General features: G+C 40.2%; 1 protein-coding gene across 50 annotated transcripts in view; it reads left to right on the forward strand.

Annotated features, from left to right (window-relative positions):
- camk2b2 (calcium/calmodulin-dependent protein kinase (CaM kinase) II beta 2) overlaps nt 1-16631 on the forward strand; it is a 264708-nt gene that overhangs the window by 179200 nt on the left and 68877 nt on the right. For 29 of the 50 annotated variants that reach the window (XM_043681403.2, XM_043681412.2, XM_043681409.2 and 26 more), the window contains one exon: nt 635-675. In XM_043681403.2, coding sequence (XP_043537338.1) covers nt 635-675 — 41 coding nt within the window. The remainder of the gene's footprint in view (nt 1-634; nt 676-16631) is intronic. The other 21 variants (XM_043681401.2, XM_043681411.2, XM_043681417.2 and 18 more) reach the window with 1 other exon arrangement.

Raw genomic sequence — 16631 nt, forward strand, 5'->3', positions numbered from 1 at the left:
TCCCTGAATACTATGGGCAATTTAGCGTGGCCAATTCACCGAACCTGCACATCTTTGGATAGTGGGAGGAAACCAGTGCGCACGGAGGAAACCCACACAGAGAATGTTTAAACTCCACACAGATTGTAGCACGAGGCTGGAATAAAACCCAGGTCCCTGGCACTGCTCACCACTGAGCTACTGTGCTGCCCCAAGTGACGGTGTCTGACCAAGAATTATGATCCTTTGACCATCTTCACCTTGAGCAGTGAACATATGGCTCATGGACTTGCCCAAAGCCAGTCTTTTCAGAATGGGCTGGGAGTTGTTCAGATGGACAAGCCCATAAGATGCATTGGGGCAGCTGGGCCATTTATAGAGGAACTCGAGATGCTGTACACGCAGCAACAGTTGGGCAAATATTGGAGTTGTGCCTGCCACGCTAACCAACAAGTGAGTCAAAGACCCTGTTGAACTATGCAGGTCATTGAGTATCTGGTGTGTCCACCTAGTTGAATTGTCTTTTGACAGTATGCTGTGTCAACAGCTATTTCAGCATAAGGTGACAGTTGGTTTGTAACCTGACAGCACAGCTTGTGTGTGCAAGTTGAGATCTGAATGTAATTTTCTTTTTTTTTCCCTTTTTAAAATACAGCAGCCAAAAGTTTATTAAACAAGAAGGTCGATGGAGTTAAGGTAGGTTTCCAGCTTAACTTTCCTTTTCTTCACAGTCAGTTAATCCTTATTTATCTTTATTTTTATCTTTTTACTTTGCATTTCTGGCTTCTGTTAGTGCCTGCTATCACAGTTGAACAATACAAAAGAGATCTTTTTAAGTACAAAAGGAAAGAATTGTATATCATGTTCGGAACTACGAAGTGCCCTGTAAAATGGTAGTACAGCGACAAAATGGGTGGCCGCAGTGAATCAGCATTTACATATGTCTTTGGGTGAGGCACTTTGCTGCATTTAACCCAAGAGCAATTGTACGAGGAAGTGCCAATCCACTGGTTTTCACTGTCACAGCCTTTGGTATTTATTTGGCAGAGAGGACACAATAGATTTTTTTTAAAGTATTGCTCCCCACCTCAGTTTCTCCAACATGCTCCTCCCTCCATGCCTGCTGCAGCCACCACAACAATGCCATGCACTCAGCACTGACATGATGCACACAGATTCATATCCAACATATTTCAGCAGGGACCCAACTGTATGCTGTTATGCCTTGCACAACACAAACTACTTGCCCACATGTTTCCAAGATATGTGGTGGGAGTTCAAAACACTTAAGTGTAATTTGAGATTCATGGTAAAGAGTTTATTTCCACAGTTTGGGATGGGTGGGGATGGGTGGTGGGGTGGGAGGGAGGGTTAGCACTGTGGATTTCTGATTTCTTCAAAGAATGCTGTGAACTATCATAAAGGCAGAAGTAGCCTGGTCTTCAGGCGGAGTCCACAGGCAGTGAGTAATTCTCCATTTTGTTTCATCATTTCATGTACATCATCTTCTATAGTCTTCATTCAGCCATGCGGGCTGCTTGGGGTTTAGGTGCACTGTTAGTGGCAGTCACTAGGCATTTACTACAGAAGAGGGGGTTAACAAGGTGGGGGTAAACCTTCCTGATATTTTCCCTTCCCTGATATCTTAACGTACCCACTTGAAATGTGAAGAATATTCAGGAGTTATTTGAGTGTTGACAACAGAAAAAAATGCAAGTTTCAAAACCGAGTCCTTGCTGTGAAGCTAAGTGCTCACTTTGTGCCAACTCAAGCATCTGCCCAGACTAGCACATGGCCCTAGTAATCATGTTGTTCAGCTGGCAAAGCTTAGTTGACTCATCTATCTCTCTCATTGCCAACTGGGCAATTCCAGTGATATTAAAAATTCCATCTCCTGTCGAGAATGAGAAGTTTTCAGTCCTGCTTGAAAGAAAAATTGCTGTCAGAAAAGTGTTTCAGCTTTAGTTGTATGATATTGAAATGGCTGTTACTTGAAAGAGACCTCTTCCTGTCACATTCAAGCACCATCAGTAATTTTTGATTTTAGTTTATTCTGCTAGTTTGGAGGCATCCTTTGGCACCACCCACTCATGACTGGTACTGTCTGAAGCTTGTCTTGAGATAAATCAGAGATGATGGTTGAGTGTAAAAACACACTCCCTTCCTATCTGTTAAATGCTAGATATCAATTGATTTAACTGTTGTTGCCAATGCACCCCCTATATTTGCTTGGTATAAATATAAGGCACGGATAATCAAGTTGAATGGCCGACTCACAAATGTGCTTGGTTTACAATGAGTATTTGTTTCGAACAGAGGTGGGGCATGGGGGAGAATTGTTCCCTCAAGGATTAACAAGTTTCTCATTTTATAAGAAATGTTGAGCAATGTGCGATTTTTGTTTATCTTGGACAATGGCTTTCTTTGTTCAAGATGAACTGAACAGGAAATTAGCAAGTTTGAAAGAGATTCTTCACTATTTCATTCAGGTTGCTACCAAGACACTCCTCCACAGAATGATGGAACACAACTTTAGCATTGACTTTTAACAGATTTGAGTTGTGCTGCTGCAGAGATACATCCCACAGAGACCAGTTGCCTCTAACTCTAAAGAGGGAAAGATATTGAACCAAGTTCACTGTCAACCACCTTCTATTCAAAGTGTGAGAGTGATTAGCAATTGGCAGGGCTTGAGTTAGCCTGTGATAATGTGGCATGGCAGGATCTGTTTAGAAAGGAAAGGTAGCAAGATTTTCTGAGGTGAAGTGACACAACATTGAGGCATAACTGCAGTGTTGACAGCTGGCTTCAGTTATGTATAAAAATGCTTGCCTGCCCTTTCTTCATTAATTGAGTTCAGAGAAACTCAATAATTAAGATTTATCTGGATTTTGTCAGCAGCTGAAAGGGTTAATTTCTAGTCTTGTCATTAGGGTGAAAGCAAACCCACCATTCAGAGGAGGGACTAGTAACTTTCACTCATTCCAAAATCTTAGTGTGCCATTTCGACATCAAAAGTAATTGAACCTCGTGTAAACGCAGCTAGTGCAGGTTCTTATTGCTTGTCAAAAAAGATTGACTTCTTTCTGTCGTTGTTTACTCTCTTGAGAACACTTTGTAGCAGCATATTATCATCATTTCTCTGATACCGAATAAAGTGACAAAAATTACCAACTTCATGAGTGGGTTTTATCATTGTGTGTGTGACCTTTGTTTTGAAATTAGAACGTAATTTAGAAGTGAGCATTTTACGATACAAAGGAAGTCAGAAAAAGTTGGTCCAGGGCAGTCAGACAATATTTGAGTGGGGAATAAAAGGTTGTCTTTCCAGATTTTCATTTCAGTCATTTCCATTTCATTTCTATGCAGCGTAGTATAATGGCACATTTTCCAAGTCGTTATATTCCTGCTTGTACAAAATACATAGTTTCTTCTTTCTACAAAACAAAACATTTTTTTTCTCGCAACTTTTCCAGTTGAGTAGGTCTTTTGCAAAGAATGGTCAGGACAGAGAAACCAGTTTGCAGAAATCATGTTGAGTACAGCGATGTGCTGAATATATTTTCAAAAAGAAGTTTAGTTTATTGTTGAGGAAGTCAGATTTGGGCTGTTCATATTTGTTCCAAAGGGTTGATCAATGTGTGGTGACCTAAGATTAAACCACCACCAGTCATTTCTCTCTAACGACAGAGCAGCTCTATGGTTCGTTAGGATTGTGATGACTTGACCTTTATCTTCAAATGTCACTTGTGAATAAATATCTAGTTCTGCATGCTCTGAAGAGAATTACCTGGCAATAGTTTAGAAGAGCAAGGGTCAAGGTTCATTGTCAGCAGATTGTTGAGTCAGGCTGAGCAATCGCAAGGTAGACACACGTGTGATTTTTACCTGCAAGTTATGCAGCGCTGAGAGCATAAATGCATGACTGGTTGTTATATAATTGGACCAGTCACTTAACAAGCTCAGTCATCTTTCTCTCCACTACATGGTTCACTTCCCTTTTTCCACCATCTTCAGCAAAGTTCAGTGGTGACACAAAGTGGAAAGGTGCAAGCTAAAACTATGGTGACTGACTGAAAGGGTGCTTTCGATTTGTTGGAGATGGCTTCACATTTCATGAGGCAGCCAGTAGGCATTAAACAGGAATGCAAGATGAGTCCAAAGCCCTTAGCCATGTCAGGAAGAAAGGGATGTGTTCTTATGTGATTCTTCCCATTTTGTTGAGGCGAAAAGTTATCGTCTGGTTCCAAACTCTGTGGAGCAAAATTAATTCAGTCAATAAAGTTAATGAAAACTATGGCCTGAAAATGAAATTCTGTGCAGGAAGAATTTTGCTCCTTTGTATTTTAGTTGGCTGTTGCTCGAACATGAATAATACTATCTACAGTCTTAATTGCTCTTGTTGGGACTGAGTTGTGTATTTCTGGAACATTTTGAAGTATACAAGATTTAGTCATGAATGCTGCTAAACTACAGAAAGATTGAATTGGCCTGTTCAGCTCACTAGCTGCAATGCAAGCATAATTGTGCAGACCTTTTCTATAAAGCTCAAACCCAAAGCAAGCAAGAGAAGAATAATTAATAAGTAACCTCTTCCTCAAACATTGGCTTCATTTAGGTTAAACTTCAGTCATTTATGCTTCTATATATTAGAAATATTCAAAGATGTAAATATACAAAATGGCAAAATTTGGAAACAGAACCAATTTATCGTAACATGGTCATACAATGTTGATGTCGCTGGACAAGTAATCTTGAAAACTGGTGTAATAATTCAGAGGATGTGAATTTAAATCCCAACCAGCAGCTGGGAAATTTAAATTCAGTTAGTAAATAAATCTGGAATTAAAAATATGGTAATGCCAATAGTGATGGTGAAAGTACTGACTTTGTGGTTGACTTGTGTCATTCAGGGAAGGAACCCTGTTTTCTTCCCCAGTCTGCTGTTGAAATGACTTTATCCTTGCAGCCACATTGTTGACTTTCACCCATGTTGTGAAATAGCTGAGCGTGTCATTCAGTTCTCTGAAAGAAGGTGGCTCACTGCAGGTTAAAGAATATATGACAATGTATCAGGAGTGGCAGAACTGTATCAAGTCAAGGAACAGATTTGGCCGCACTGGCTCCAGTGGAAGATGCAGATGAGTTAAGGGAGGCTCACAGACTTACATATAGATACTTGCTAATTAACCTATCCAGAGATCGTATATCTCACACCTCTGGAGCAGGTGGAACTTAGTTCTCCTGGCTTAGAGATAAGGACATGACCACTGCCACAAGAGACCCGTACAGACATGTGTATAATCCTTGTGGATTTGCTTGCATATTAATTAAATTCTGCATCATCAATCCATTTACCTGGTCCAACAATAGCAGCTGAGCAATTTAAATTGACCTCGTTGAGTCAATCTGGAATAAAAAGCTTGTATCCTCAATGGTGGCTATGTATAGACACAATTGTTGTCAATGCCTGCCTGATTTCAGTGTCCTTTCTGGAAGGAACCTTGGATACAAATCTGGTTTGGCCCAGTAAGCCACTCTGTTGTATTCAATGTGGCAGCTGACCACTATTTCTTGAAGGATATTTGGGATGGGCAATAAATGCTGGCTTTCCCTGCAATGACAACATTCCACAAGTGGATAAAACAAAAATTCCATTTTGACTTCACATTGTAGTCATGAGGTTGGACTCCATTCTTTTGGGTATTCAGATAAGAAATACAGGCATACTCTTACTGTGCTGCAGAGACACAAATTCCCACAGGGTCAAACAAAGTTGCTAAACTTGTAGTTTGAATCGTCTCCCTGAATAGTCAAGACATGCATTATAATAAGTACATTAAATGAGCCGCCATTGTGGCATTCTGAGTAGATTCAAGAAATTTGTGCAAATGTTACATCAAAAATGATTGGCAGTCTGTGTCATGTTCTTTCTTACAAAAGTACATGTCTTAATGCCCACTAGGATTGAATCTAGCTCCAAGTGTTCCCTGATTCCCATCTCACTTCCGTGACACTTTGCTGCAATTACTGCTTTGTTACAATCACAAAGGTTTGCATGGGATGTCTAGTTTGACTGCCTATTTGACAGTCTCCCAAATTATCAAGTAAAGAAATGAAGTGCCTCCTGTAACAGGTATTCTTTAGGCAGGTTGCAGTGCTGCTGTGTTCCATGGTCTGGGACTCAACCACCATGACACTTGCAATTTACCATCTCATCTTCCATTCTGGAACAGCTGGTATGCCAGTGTTTAGGTCAATGTGGTGCTGGAAAAGCACAGCAGGTCAGGCAGCATCCGAGGAGCAGGAAAATCAACATTTCGGGCAAAAGCCGAAATGAAGGGATTTTGCCCGAAACATCGATTTTCCTGCTCCTCGGATGCTGCCTGACCTGCTGTGCTTTTCCAGCACCACTCTGATCTAAACTCTGGTTTCCAGCATCTGCAGTCCTCACGTTTGCCCAGCTGGCATACCATCCATGCTTTGTTTTCACGGCAGGTTGAAGTCAAGAATCTGTACTGTAGGTATGATGTTCAAGGCTTATATGTTTGTTGTGTTTCATATCATTGATGCAATTCTTCCCAGCTGCAAAGTGGATTGAAAACAGTTTGATAAATATTAGCTCCTTTTCCTCAGAATGGCCAGCATAATTAGCACTGCTTTCATTGAGGATTCTTCAAGTCTTTGTTCATTGGCAGACCAGTGTAGCTCTTGTTCTTTCTGTTTCCCAGAGCGTAGTGATATTGCAGAGAATGGGAGATAGATGATTGTGGGACATCATTGGGAGCAAGTCAGTTGGATGGACTGGACAACCCTGATCGCGAACTCACAATGCAGCCACAGTACTACAAAGCAAGATAGTATTCAGCAACGGATTAGACTAGGATCTGTGTTGTTGTCTGTCATCAGGCTTTCGTCCTCTGTCACATTCCAGCGAGTTTTCAATCACCTTTTGGCTGGTATTGATAGGTGAAAGTGACAGCACTGCAGCCCATTTAAGTTTCAAATGACGATTCAATTTGATGAGTTAGACCATCATATTAAGACTCCGAATGGATATTTGGCAAAAAGTGAATTGTTATCCCAGTGTTTTATACTTCCTTGAGTATTTGGATCTAAAGTGGAGAAAAAGAAAATCGCAAACCATTTACTGATATAACATAGTTTTTGGACTGTTTATAATCAAAGTCATCATACATGTGGGATAGGTTGCTGGAAACAGCACAGATTGCAATTGCAGCCTCCATTACAAGGGAAATTGCCATTACTTAAAAATAGAAATGCAGAATTTTCCTCCCAAAATCCTAGTCAAGATTGTTTTGGAGAGAGGGTAGGAGTGATTAAAAAATACCGTCATTGTGCTGTCCTCTTTTAAAGGAACTGACTTGGGGTATGGTTCCACTAGCAATCAAGCCCATCCAAGTTCCCTTTTTTTTAATCTGTTTATTTTAAAACTCTCCCCTCTCTTAGCCAACAGTGGGTGTGATCAGGAGTATTAACCCTGTCTGATGAGACCATTTTAAAATCCAGGCCGTGAATAGCCAACTTGCACAAGGCTAGCAGATAGAATCTGGGAATTTCCAATATGAGTAACTCTATTATTATGCAAGCTGTTCATTGTAAGCTATGCTTCACAAGCTCTAGTACAGATCAAGTTAAAAGGACATGTTTGCCAGAATCCTCCACTACCTTCTGTCATTCTCACACTGTTGGAAACACAATTTCCCAGGTTAGAATTGGAGAGGGCTCTGCATGATGTAATATATTGTCAGATTTATGCACGTCTGTGTCCAACTTCACAGTGTCAAGAGTTGAAACTCTTATTCACAGATTGTTGCTGCAGCAAAGCATCATACTTTTCTAACTCGCTGCATGTTTCAGGTTTCCACTGTCAAGTACTAATTATGCCATAATTTTTGACCCAATCAATTTCTCATGTTTGTTTGGCAAATACATCACACAGCGTCTACAGTGTACTTATTGGGCCTGCCACTTCTATCCAATGCCTTCTATTCAGTGTTAAACTGTATCGTGGTCATTATCATTGGATATCAGTAAACAAACTTGAACTGGCATTGCTTTTGGTTATTTTCCTAAGCTTTCTCTAACATGTGCCAGATTCAGTGTTGAATGATAAACAATACTGTTACACTGTGTCACTTCATTGTGAACAGAGTGCAGTAACAGCACTGTGAAGGGGATTGTGTTCTCTCTGTTGTCTGGAAACAGTCTTTTAATTGATGTTTGCCTCTTCTTTCTCACATAAACAGGAATGGTTTAAATCGTTTGTACATGTTATTGAGTATTTTCCAAAATATCTGCTTCTAGGGATTAATCCACTTGGTATTTTGTATTTCTTTCACCTTTTATCCCTTTGTCACTTGAATATGATTTGGTTTTATTTCTCCATTTGATTTTATTTTTATCTGTGCATCTTTATTTAAATATTTTCTCCTTTACCATCAATTGATAAACGTCTTCACAATTGAAAACTGAATTAATTTATTGCTTGCTTCTGTGTCAGCAATTGTAACCTGACAGTGAATTTGGCCAGCAAATCTGAAGCTGTGCTGCAGGATTGACACACACATGGCTTTGCACCCTTGATTGTCAGTTCTGCAGTGCAAAGCTTGGGGCAGAGGCAACAGAGGGGAAGTCACTTCATGGTACTCTCCTTGCTGTGCTGCACTGCTTCTCCTCTTGGCCCAGGGACTGAGTTAAAGGTGGTACATTACTTTGTTTCAAAAAAAAAATTGGAGAAGAGTGCAAGTGTAAGAGCCAAAAGGGGAAGATGTCCAAACAAGTGTGGATTAATCCCTAGATTTAAAGGTATGCAAATGAAGTAATGACACTAATGCTTCGGTGACTGGTTTCAGAGAAGTGTAACGTTAACACAAAATACAGCAACAATCCCATATGGAAGCACAGAAAGAGTCATAAAGGTACACACTGCAACATTGAGGTCTATCCTTACATTCTGCATGAATTATCCTTTACATAAAACCCCTTATTTGAACAAGTCCTTTGGTCATTCATTTTGTCACACTGATTATTTGTTTTTTCTCCTGGCGGTACGTATGGGGAATAAAGAAAGCTGTTCAGGGCATGGTATTGTTCACCTGTGTGGTAGTGTTTTTTTACATTCTACCTACAGTCTTGGTTTCTCTCTTGCTTCCTTTTGACAGCACTCTTCCCTTTATTGTCCCCTTCCTTTTATATTATAATTTGCTGTTAGTCTATTCAGCTAAGCTTTGCTATCCCATCAGTTGGTCTGCTGGAGGGATGATGGGAAAACCTAGTGAACATTGATTCTAAACCTGTCTAATTGTGTACTGAGAGATTGAAGGCAGCCAGCAAGAATTAACAGCACTACAGGGAAGGAGCCTTTGTGAATAATCAGTTTGCTCTAATCATGCCGCGTTAGAAAACCTGGCAGATATTGCTGGTGAAACATAGCTTTGTTTTCACTGAGGTTTGTGAGAAGGTGATGGTGACAGCAAACAATAAAAGCAGTTATATTTAGAAAGTGGGTGCTTTCTTTCCCCCAAGTTTCTTGTACAAATGTGCGAGATAAATTACAGAGAGGATTTTAGAACAGTCAAGGGTGCAACAGTTGCTACTAACAGTGTTCTTGAGAAAGCAACATGTTTACTCATGTGTATAAAGTTATTCATTACTTAAACATTGAATCATTTTGTGTACAGTTGTATTCCTTCTCAATCCTCTTCCACCTTCCCAGGCTCCTGCATTTCCACCTTCAGAAAGTGAGGGAGGAGGGTCTTCGGTGTGGAGAGACTGGAGCAGCTGAAACTGTTCTCGTTTGACAGAGAAGATTCAGGGAAGGTTTAAGAGATCCACATAAAATTGAGAGGTTTTTAAAGAATAAATTCGGAGGAATTATTTGCACTGACAGATGTGGTCAATGAACAGAGGGCATAGATTTAGGATAACTAACAAAAGAAACCATAGAAATTTGGATTATTTTCCTTCAATGCAGCACATTTTGACAGTCTGAAATTTACTGCCTTAAAGGGTTATGCAAACAGATTTCATAGTAACTTTCAAAAGAAAAATAGATATATAGTTGAAATTGAATTAATAATAATTTTGGAGATAGAGCAAGGGGTTAATCTTTGCAAGAACCAGCAAAGATATATTGAGTTGAATAGCCAAATAAGATTCCATGATTTTCAGTTTTGTTGGCTGTGGCTGTGTGAAATACTATGATATCATCATTGTGCTTTACCTCGAGGACTGGTCACATTCAAGCCAACACTTGTCATGATTTCCATGATTGATCTTCATGCCACTACTCATAGCTGGAATTCAGTGCTCATACTGGCATATTGAATTCCACCAAAGCACTGTGTACTTCACTACTCGGAGTATCAGTGTCAATCATGAATGGTCACATTCTTGCTTTTTACACACTGTTGGGATCCAAAACCTGAAATTACAGGAAATCCTGATGGTCATGTTTTTGTTCTGCTTTTGTCTTGCATAGTGTGGAAAAGGCAAATAATGATAAAAAGAATTGTATAGCCGCTTATGACCCTGTCAGATCTCCAAAAGTGCTGTCCATTGAGTTTTAAACTTTGTCCATTTCCTATTATTGTTTTTTTCAAACATTTCTTGGCAAGTTTACTGAAAGAGACAAATGCTCTTGACAGTACGTGCTCATTGAGCCGACAAACCCAAGTGCACACTGAACTTGTTGAGTCGACTCCTCAGTTGAAAATTCACAATTCGTTCATTGCATTCAAATCAACTGCTGATGGTTCTGAGGCACCTTGTGCACAAACCAAACACTGGATTTTCCAATAATTCAAATTCCAAGGAAATAAGAAAGCAAGGTAGGAATTTGTTAAAGTTCTTAATCTGTCAATTGTTTAAGAAGAGTTGGGTTCTGAAGACTTTGAACTTCAGATGAAATGCAGAGAAATTTAGGTGGATATCTTGGCATAGGTATCGATGGATGACGGCGCCATCACTAACTGTGGGACAAAATGCAGATGTTTAGAAGTCTGAAGTCACATGAATACTTGCCCTGCTGGAAGAAATCATGTCAACAGGGAGGGACAAAGCTATGTTGAAATTTGAACAGAAGCATGAAAATTTTAACTTGGAAGCATTGGAGGAGTGAGACCCTACCTAATTCAGTTAAGGCAGCAATATCATATGAGTAGAACTTGGTGCAGGATGGAATACAAGAAGCAGAGCTTTAGATTAGGTGAAATGGATAAAACACAGATAGTTTAAGTGAAGTTGGTGGTGGAGGTGACAGAAGTATGGGTGTGGAGATCAAGAGCACACAGGCTGAGGTAGATCATGATGCAGCATTGGAAGGAAGCAGTCCCTATAATGCAGAGATGAGGTAACATCAGAAAATCACTTCAGAGTTGTAAAAGTGAACAAGATTGCAAGCAATCTGAGACAGTGGCTGGCGAAGTGAATGGAACTGTAAGTGAGGGGATGGGGTCTCTGGCAGCTGCTAAAAAGCATTATGTTTGAAAAACTTGTGTCTCATGTACTACTGAAGTTTGGAGAAGCAGAGTAGAATGGGATATTGTCAGAAAAAACAGTTGAAACTTCAGAAGATGTGACAAAGGGGAATGAGGATCAATAATAGATCAATTTGGTGCTTTAAATATCTCAAGAGCAGAATAGTAAAATTAAGCACACACGGACATATGAGGAGCAGACTCCGTTGACATCCAGATAGAGCCGAAATGTCACGATCTGTGCAAATTATTTGAAAATGATGTAAATTTCTTGGAGGCACAATACAAAGTGGCTGCATTGTGAAGTTATTCAACAGCACTTTTAGGATTATTTCAGAGCAGTTTAGTTAATATTGATCGCGATACAGAGATGAGTGAAGTGCAGGCAAATGGATTTGTTAATCCAATGGAATGATAAGTCTCCAACTTTGAAAATATTGAGTTGAGATGACTTGTCACACAGAAAGACTCCCTTCTTGTTAGCTAACCCAGGTTTTGAACTAATGTTGAGTGGTAATGAACAACACAGTCATTGCTCCCATTTCATTTTCTCTGCTGTTGAGATTCTTTGCTTATCCAGGCAGAGGCTAAACACTGAAGCTCGAGATTGGCAGAGTAATATTCACAAGCCAAGCCACTCTGGGTTCCTCACATGCATTTGCTAATGTCATGAAGAGCTTTCTTCAGGGAAGGAAATTCACTGACAGTCAGTTGGGCTATGTCACAGTGAGGGAAGATAGAGAATAAAGAGGAGGAGTGCATGGAGTATTTCTTTCCCAAATGTGCTTAAACAAATTATAGTCCACATGAACAAGAATTTTTCTATGTATATTTGCCATGATTGCAACAGGGCAGAAAGGGAAAAGAAGCTGCAGCAATGATGTTCACGTTAGCTTAAGATTTTATAAGTTCATATCATAAGTTACTCAAAGTTCGGAATTTTACTTGATAAAGTTTATGCACAAGATCAGAATCACAACTGGAATGTATAGTAACAGTGATTTTTCTTTCCAAGTTAATGGACCAAAAAGAGGGATGAGGAACTTGAGTTTTGTGGATAGATTGGAGAGGTTAGAACTGTTCACGATAGAGGAAGAGATGTACAGAGGTATTCAACATCCAGAGGTCTGGGGAGAAAGTACTGTCATTGTTAGAAAGATTTGGAATAAGATTTCCAGTAATGGACAAAAGAAATGCAAAATGAGAGAGAACCTTTGATGGTTAGAACTATGGTGAAGTTCTGCAGTGAGTGTTTGCGGTCCAGTTGAGGCATTCAGAAGGGAGTTATATTATGAACGAGAGAGAAAGCATGTGCAGCGTTATGGATAAAATTGTGTGGGGGTGCTGGCACAAAGTGAATTGGTCCTTCAAAGGACCAAGCGGAGGCATGACATACCAAATGTCGTCGTCCTGTCATAATTCTCTGTAAAACAGTCATACTCAGAGAGACTGTGCCTCATGGAATTGTCACATCTCCACACTTAAATTTAAACAGTAGTGAATTGAATTTGTGTGAAATAATGACAAACATTTTTGGATTTGGAAAAATAATGAGATTGTTCATTAAATTATGCATTACAAGAACCATGAACTTGTGTGTTTGGGAGAGATTTTAAAATCCAATTTTATATCAGATAAATATTAATTTACATTATCCATTTCAAAAAACAGGCAGAACTCTTCAAAACTATTAAAACCTTTATACGGAGTATTGCTGACTGATTGATTCGCTTTGCTCACAGGCAGCACCCTCCTTAAAAGGCAGGCTTTTGACCACAGTTTCCCATCATCCCTTCAAGAAATGTCACATTTAAAGATATATTTAGCGCGATTTGTTGTAACAAGCACAATTAAGAGTATTGATTGTTCACAGGAAATTCAACAATCTTTCTATATGCCCTTGGGGATAGTATTTCAGAGCTGTTAGCAGTCATTACCAATCAGGACCAACATTTTATGGCAGAGTTATTCATTCAGGCATCCTGAAGTGCAAGGATAACAAAGTCAGTCTTTAGTCTAGAAGCCTCTGAAATCACTGCAGATCCTTTGAGCTACATGCCAAGAAATGTCTTTGAAATCCTTACTGTCCCGCTGAATTTTGTCCAAATTCCAGGTCTTGCTTGGGCAAGTGCTTTCAACTAAAACAGCTTTTGTAGGTGCAACATAGATTTTAGTAATGTCCAAGCATGAGTTAGACATCTGTCAGAATAATTAGATTGCCCTTTTATGTGTTGATTTGCGAATTTAGGAAAGTGACAGTTGTTTCCAGGAACTGCAAGAAATAGCAGAATACGGTCAAGAGATATCCTTCCTAAGAGATGCATTTTTTGGATGAAGTGCAAAAGGAAATTAATACTTCTCTGAACTACTTAAACAAGATACAAGCATTGACATTACATTGACTAACTTAACCAAAGGTATATCTCCTTGCGACAAGCAGTTGTTGAGGGTAATTGATCCAATTTCCCACTTGAAAGTTCTGATTGTAATATGTAGGCTTTTTAGCAGATAGGTCTACTGCACACCCATCCAATTCAAGGCTCTTGTAGTCTGTCCTGGTCACAATTGGGTACACACTGCAACTGCTATCCTTGGAGAAGCTTTAACAGTAAAACACCTAAAGATGCTTGTCACCCAGGCAGGATTTGACACTGAGCCATTTGAAGAGCTAAGGGAGCAGATGACTAAAAGCTGAGTATAAGGGAGGACACTCCTGAACTTCTGGGCTTGGTGGCTGACAAAATCATCCCAGCCATGGAACACTTAAAATCATGATTGCTTGAGTAGCTGAAGTAGAGGGCTGCAGAATTCTTCTGCCAGGAAATGTAAGACTGAGGAGTTAGTTACAGAAATCAGGAGAGGCAAGGCTCTGGAATGTGGAATGAGAATTTTAAACTTCAGCATTGCAGGTCATCGAGCACAGAGGTGATGGCTGGATAGGAATTAGAACATACAACAGTACAGGCCCTTCGGCCCTTGACATTGTGCCTACCTTTTATCCTACTAACCGACATACCCTTCAATTTACTATCATCCATGTGCCTGTCCATGAGTCGCTTAAATGTTCCTAATGACTCTACTATCTCCGCTAACAGTACATTCCATGCATCCACCACTCTCTAGGTAAATAACCTACCTCTGACATCTCCCCTAAACCTTTCTCTAATCATCTGAAAATTATGGCCCCTCATGATAGCCATTTCTGTCCTGGGAAAAAGTCTCTGACTATTTACTCTATCTAGCTTCTCATTATCTTGTATACTTTTATCAAGTTGCCTCTCATCCTCTTCACTCCAATGAGGAAAACCTTAGCTCCCTCAACCTTTCTTCATAAGACCTGCTATCCAAACCAGGCAGCATCCTGATGGATCTCCTCTGCACCCTCTCGAAAGCTTCCATATTCTTCTTATAATAAGGTGACCAGAACTGAACACAATATTCCAAGTGTGATCTAACCAGGGCTTTATGGAGCTGCAGCATAACCTCGCGGCTCTTAAACTCAATCCCCCTGCTTATGAAAGCCAACACACCATACGCCTTTTTAACAACCCTATCAAAGTGGGTGGCAACTTCGAGGAATATATGGACGTGGACCCCAAGATAACTCTGTTCCTTCATGCTGCCAAGAATCTTGCCTTTAACCCTGTATTTTGGATTCAAATTTGATTCCAAAATGAATCACTTCACACTTTTCCAGGTTGAACTCCATCTGCCACTTACCAACCCAGTTCTGCATCCTGTCAATGTCTTGCTACAACCTACAACAGCCCTCCACACTATCCACAGCTGCTCCAACCTTCGTGTTATCAGCAAACTTACTGACTCACTCTGCACTTACTCATCCAAGTCATTTATAAAAATCACAGAGGTCCCAGAACAGAACACCACTGGTCACTGAACTCCAAGGTGAATATTTTTCATCTGCTACTGCCCTCTATCTTCTGTGGGCCAGCCAAATTTCCCTGTATCCTATGCCTCCTTACTTTCTGAGTGAGCCAATCATGGAGGATCTTATCAAATGCCTTGCTAAAATCAATATATACCACATCCACTGCTCTACCTTCATCAATGTGTTTTGTCACATCCTCAAAGAATTCAGTAGGGTTTGTGAGGTATGACCTGCCCCTCACAAAACCATGCTGACTATCTCTAATCAAACTATGCTTTTCCAAGTAATCATAAATCCTATCTCTCAGAATCCTCTCCAACACTTCACCCACCACAGATGTAAGACTGACTGGTCTGTGATTCCCAGGATTATTCCTATTCCTTTTCTTGAGCAAGGGAAAAACATTTGCCACCCTCCAGTCATCTGGCACTACTCCAGTGGACAGTGAGGGCGCAAAGATCATCAAAGGCACAACAATCTCTTCCCTTGCTTCTTGTAGTAATTCATGGGAGCTAAGACACTGACAGCAGTTTGACTTGAATTCCAGTTTATTGAAAGTAGAACATGGGAGACCAGCCACACACACACACACAGTCAAGTCTCAAGGTAACAGCGATAGAAATGTTACCTTTCAGAGTGATTGAGCAGGAGTGGAGTCCAGCAATGTTGCAGAGGTGGAACTGAGCACTGTCAATGTAATGTAATACTTGGTATCAGAAGGTCAGTCGATGGTGAAATATGGAAAGACTCTTGTCAGTCTGGGTCAGCCTCAGATGATGTCCAGGGAGTACAATGAATTCTGAGCTTGGAATGAGCGTTTGTGGTCGTCAACAACATTAGTTTTGGCCTTTGCAATATATAATTTGAGCAACCTCTGCTCCATTGGTGCTGACTGTTGCATAAGCATCGTAAGGAGTGGAAGAGGCAAGAAGCAAGGTGGTGAGTTGTTGCTGGGCAGCTCTGAAGGTGCATTTTTGGATGGCAGTATTCATAGATGACATGGGGTATCATGCCATGTGATGGAAAGTATGGGAAGAGAAATTATTGTCAGGGTTTCTGTGGTTATGACTGAATAGAAAGCAAAGAAAATGTGAGTGCAGTTCTGCTCTGAACCATATGGAGAGTTGCTGGAGGGTGTTGGTGTTGTCAACTGTCTGGAGATAGCAGACAGGTTGAGAAGGCTGAGGAGTGTTTGGTTTACTATGGTCAGTTACACATCAGTAAAATGCGAACCCAAATTCAAGATCAACTGAAGTTTCATT

Source organism: Chiloscyllium plagiosum, unplaced genomic scaffold (assembly GCF_037043375.1).
Source record: "Chiloscyllium plagiosum isolate Xiang-an unplaced genomic scaffold, Cpla_swu_hap1 HiC_scaffold_48, whole genome shotgun sequence".
In the NCBI taxonomy this organism is placed as follows: Eukaryota; Metazoa; Chordata; class Chondrichthyes; order Orectolobiformes; family Hemiscylliidae; genus Chiloscyllium; species Chiloscyllium plagiosum.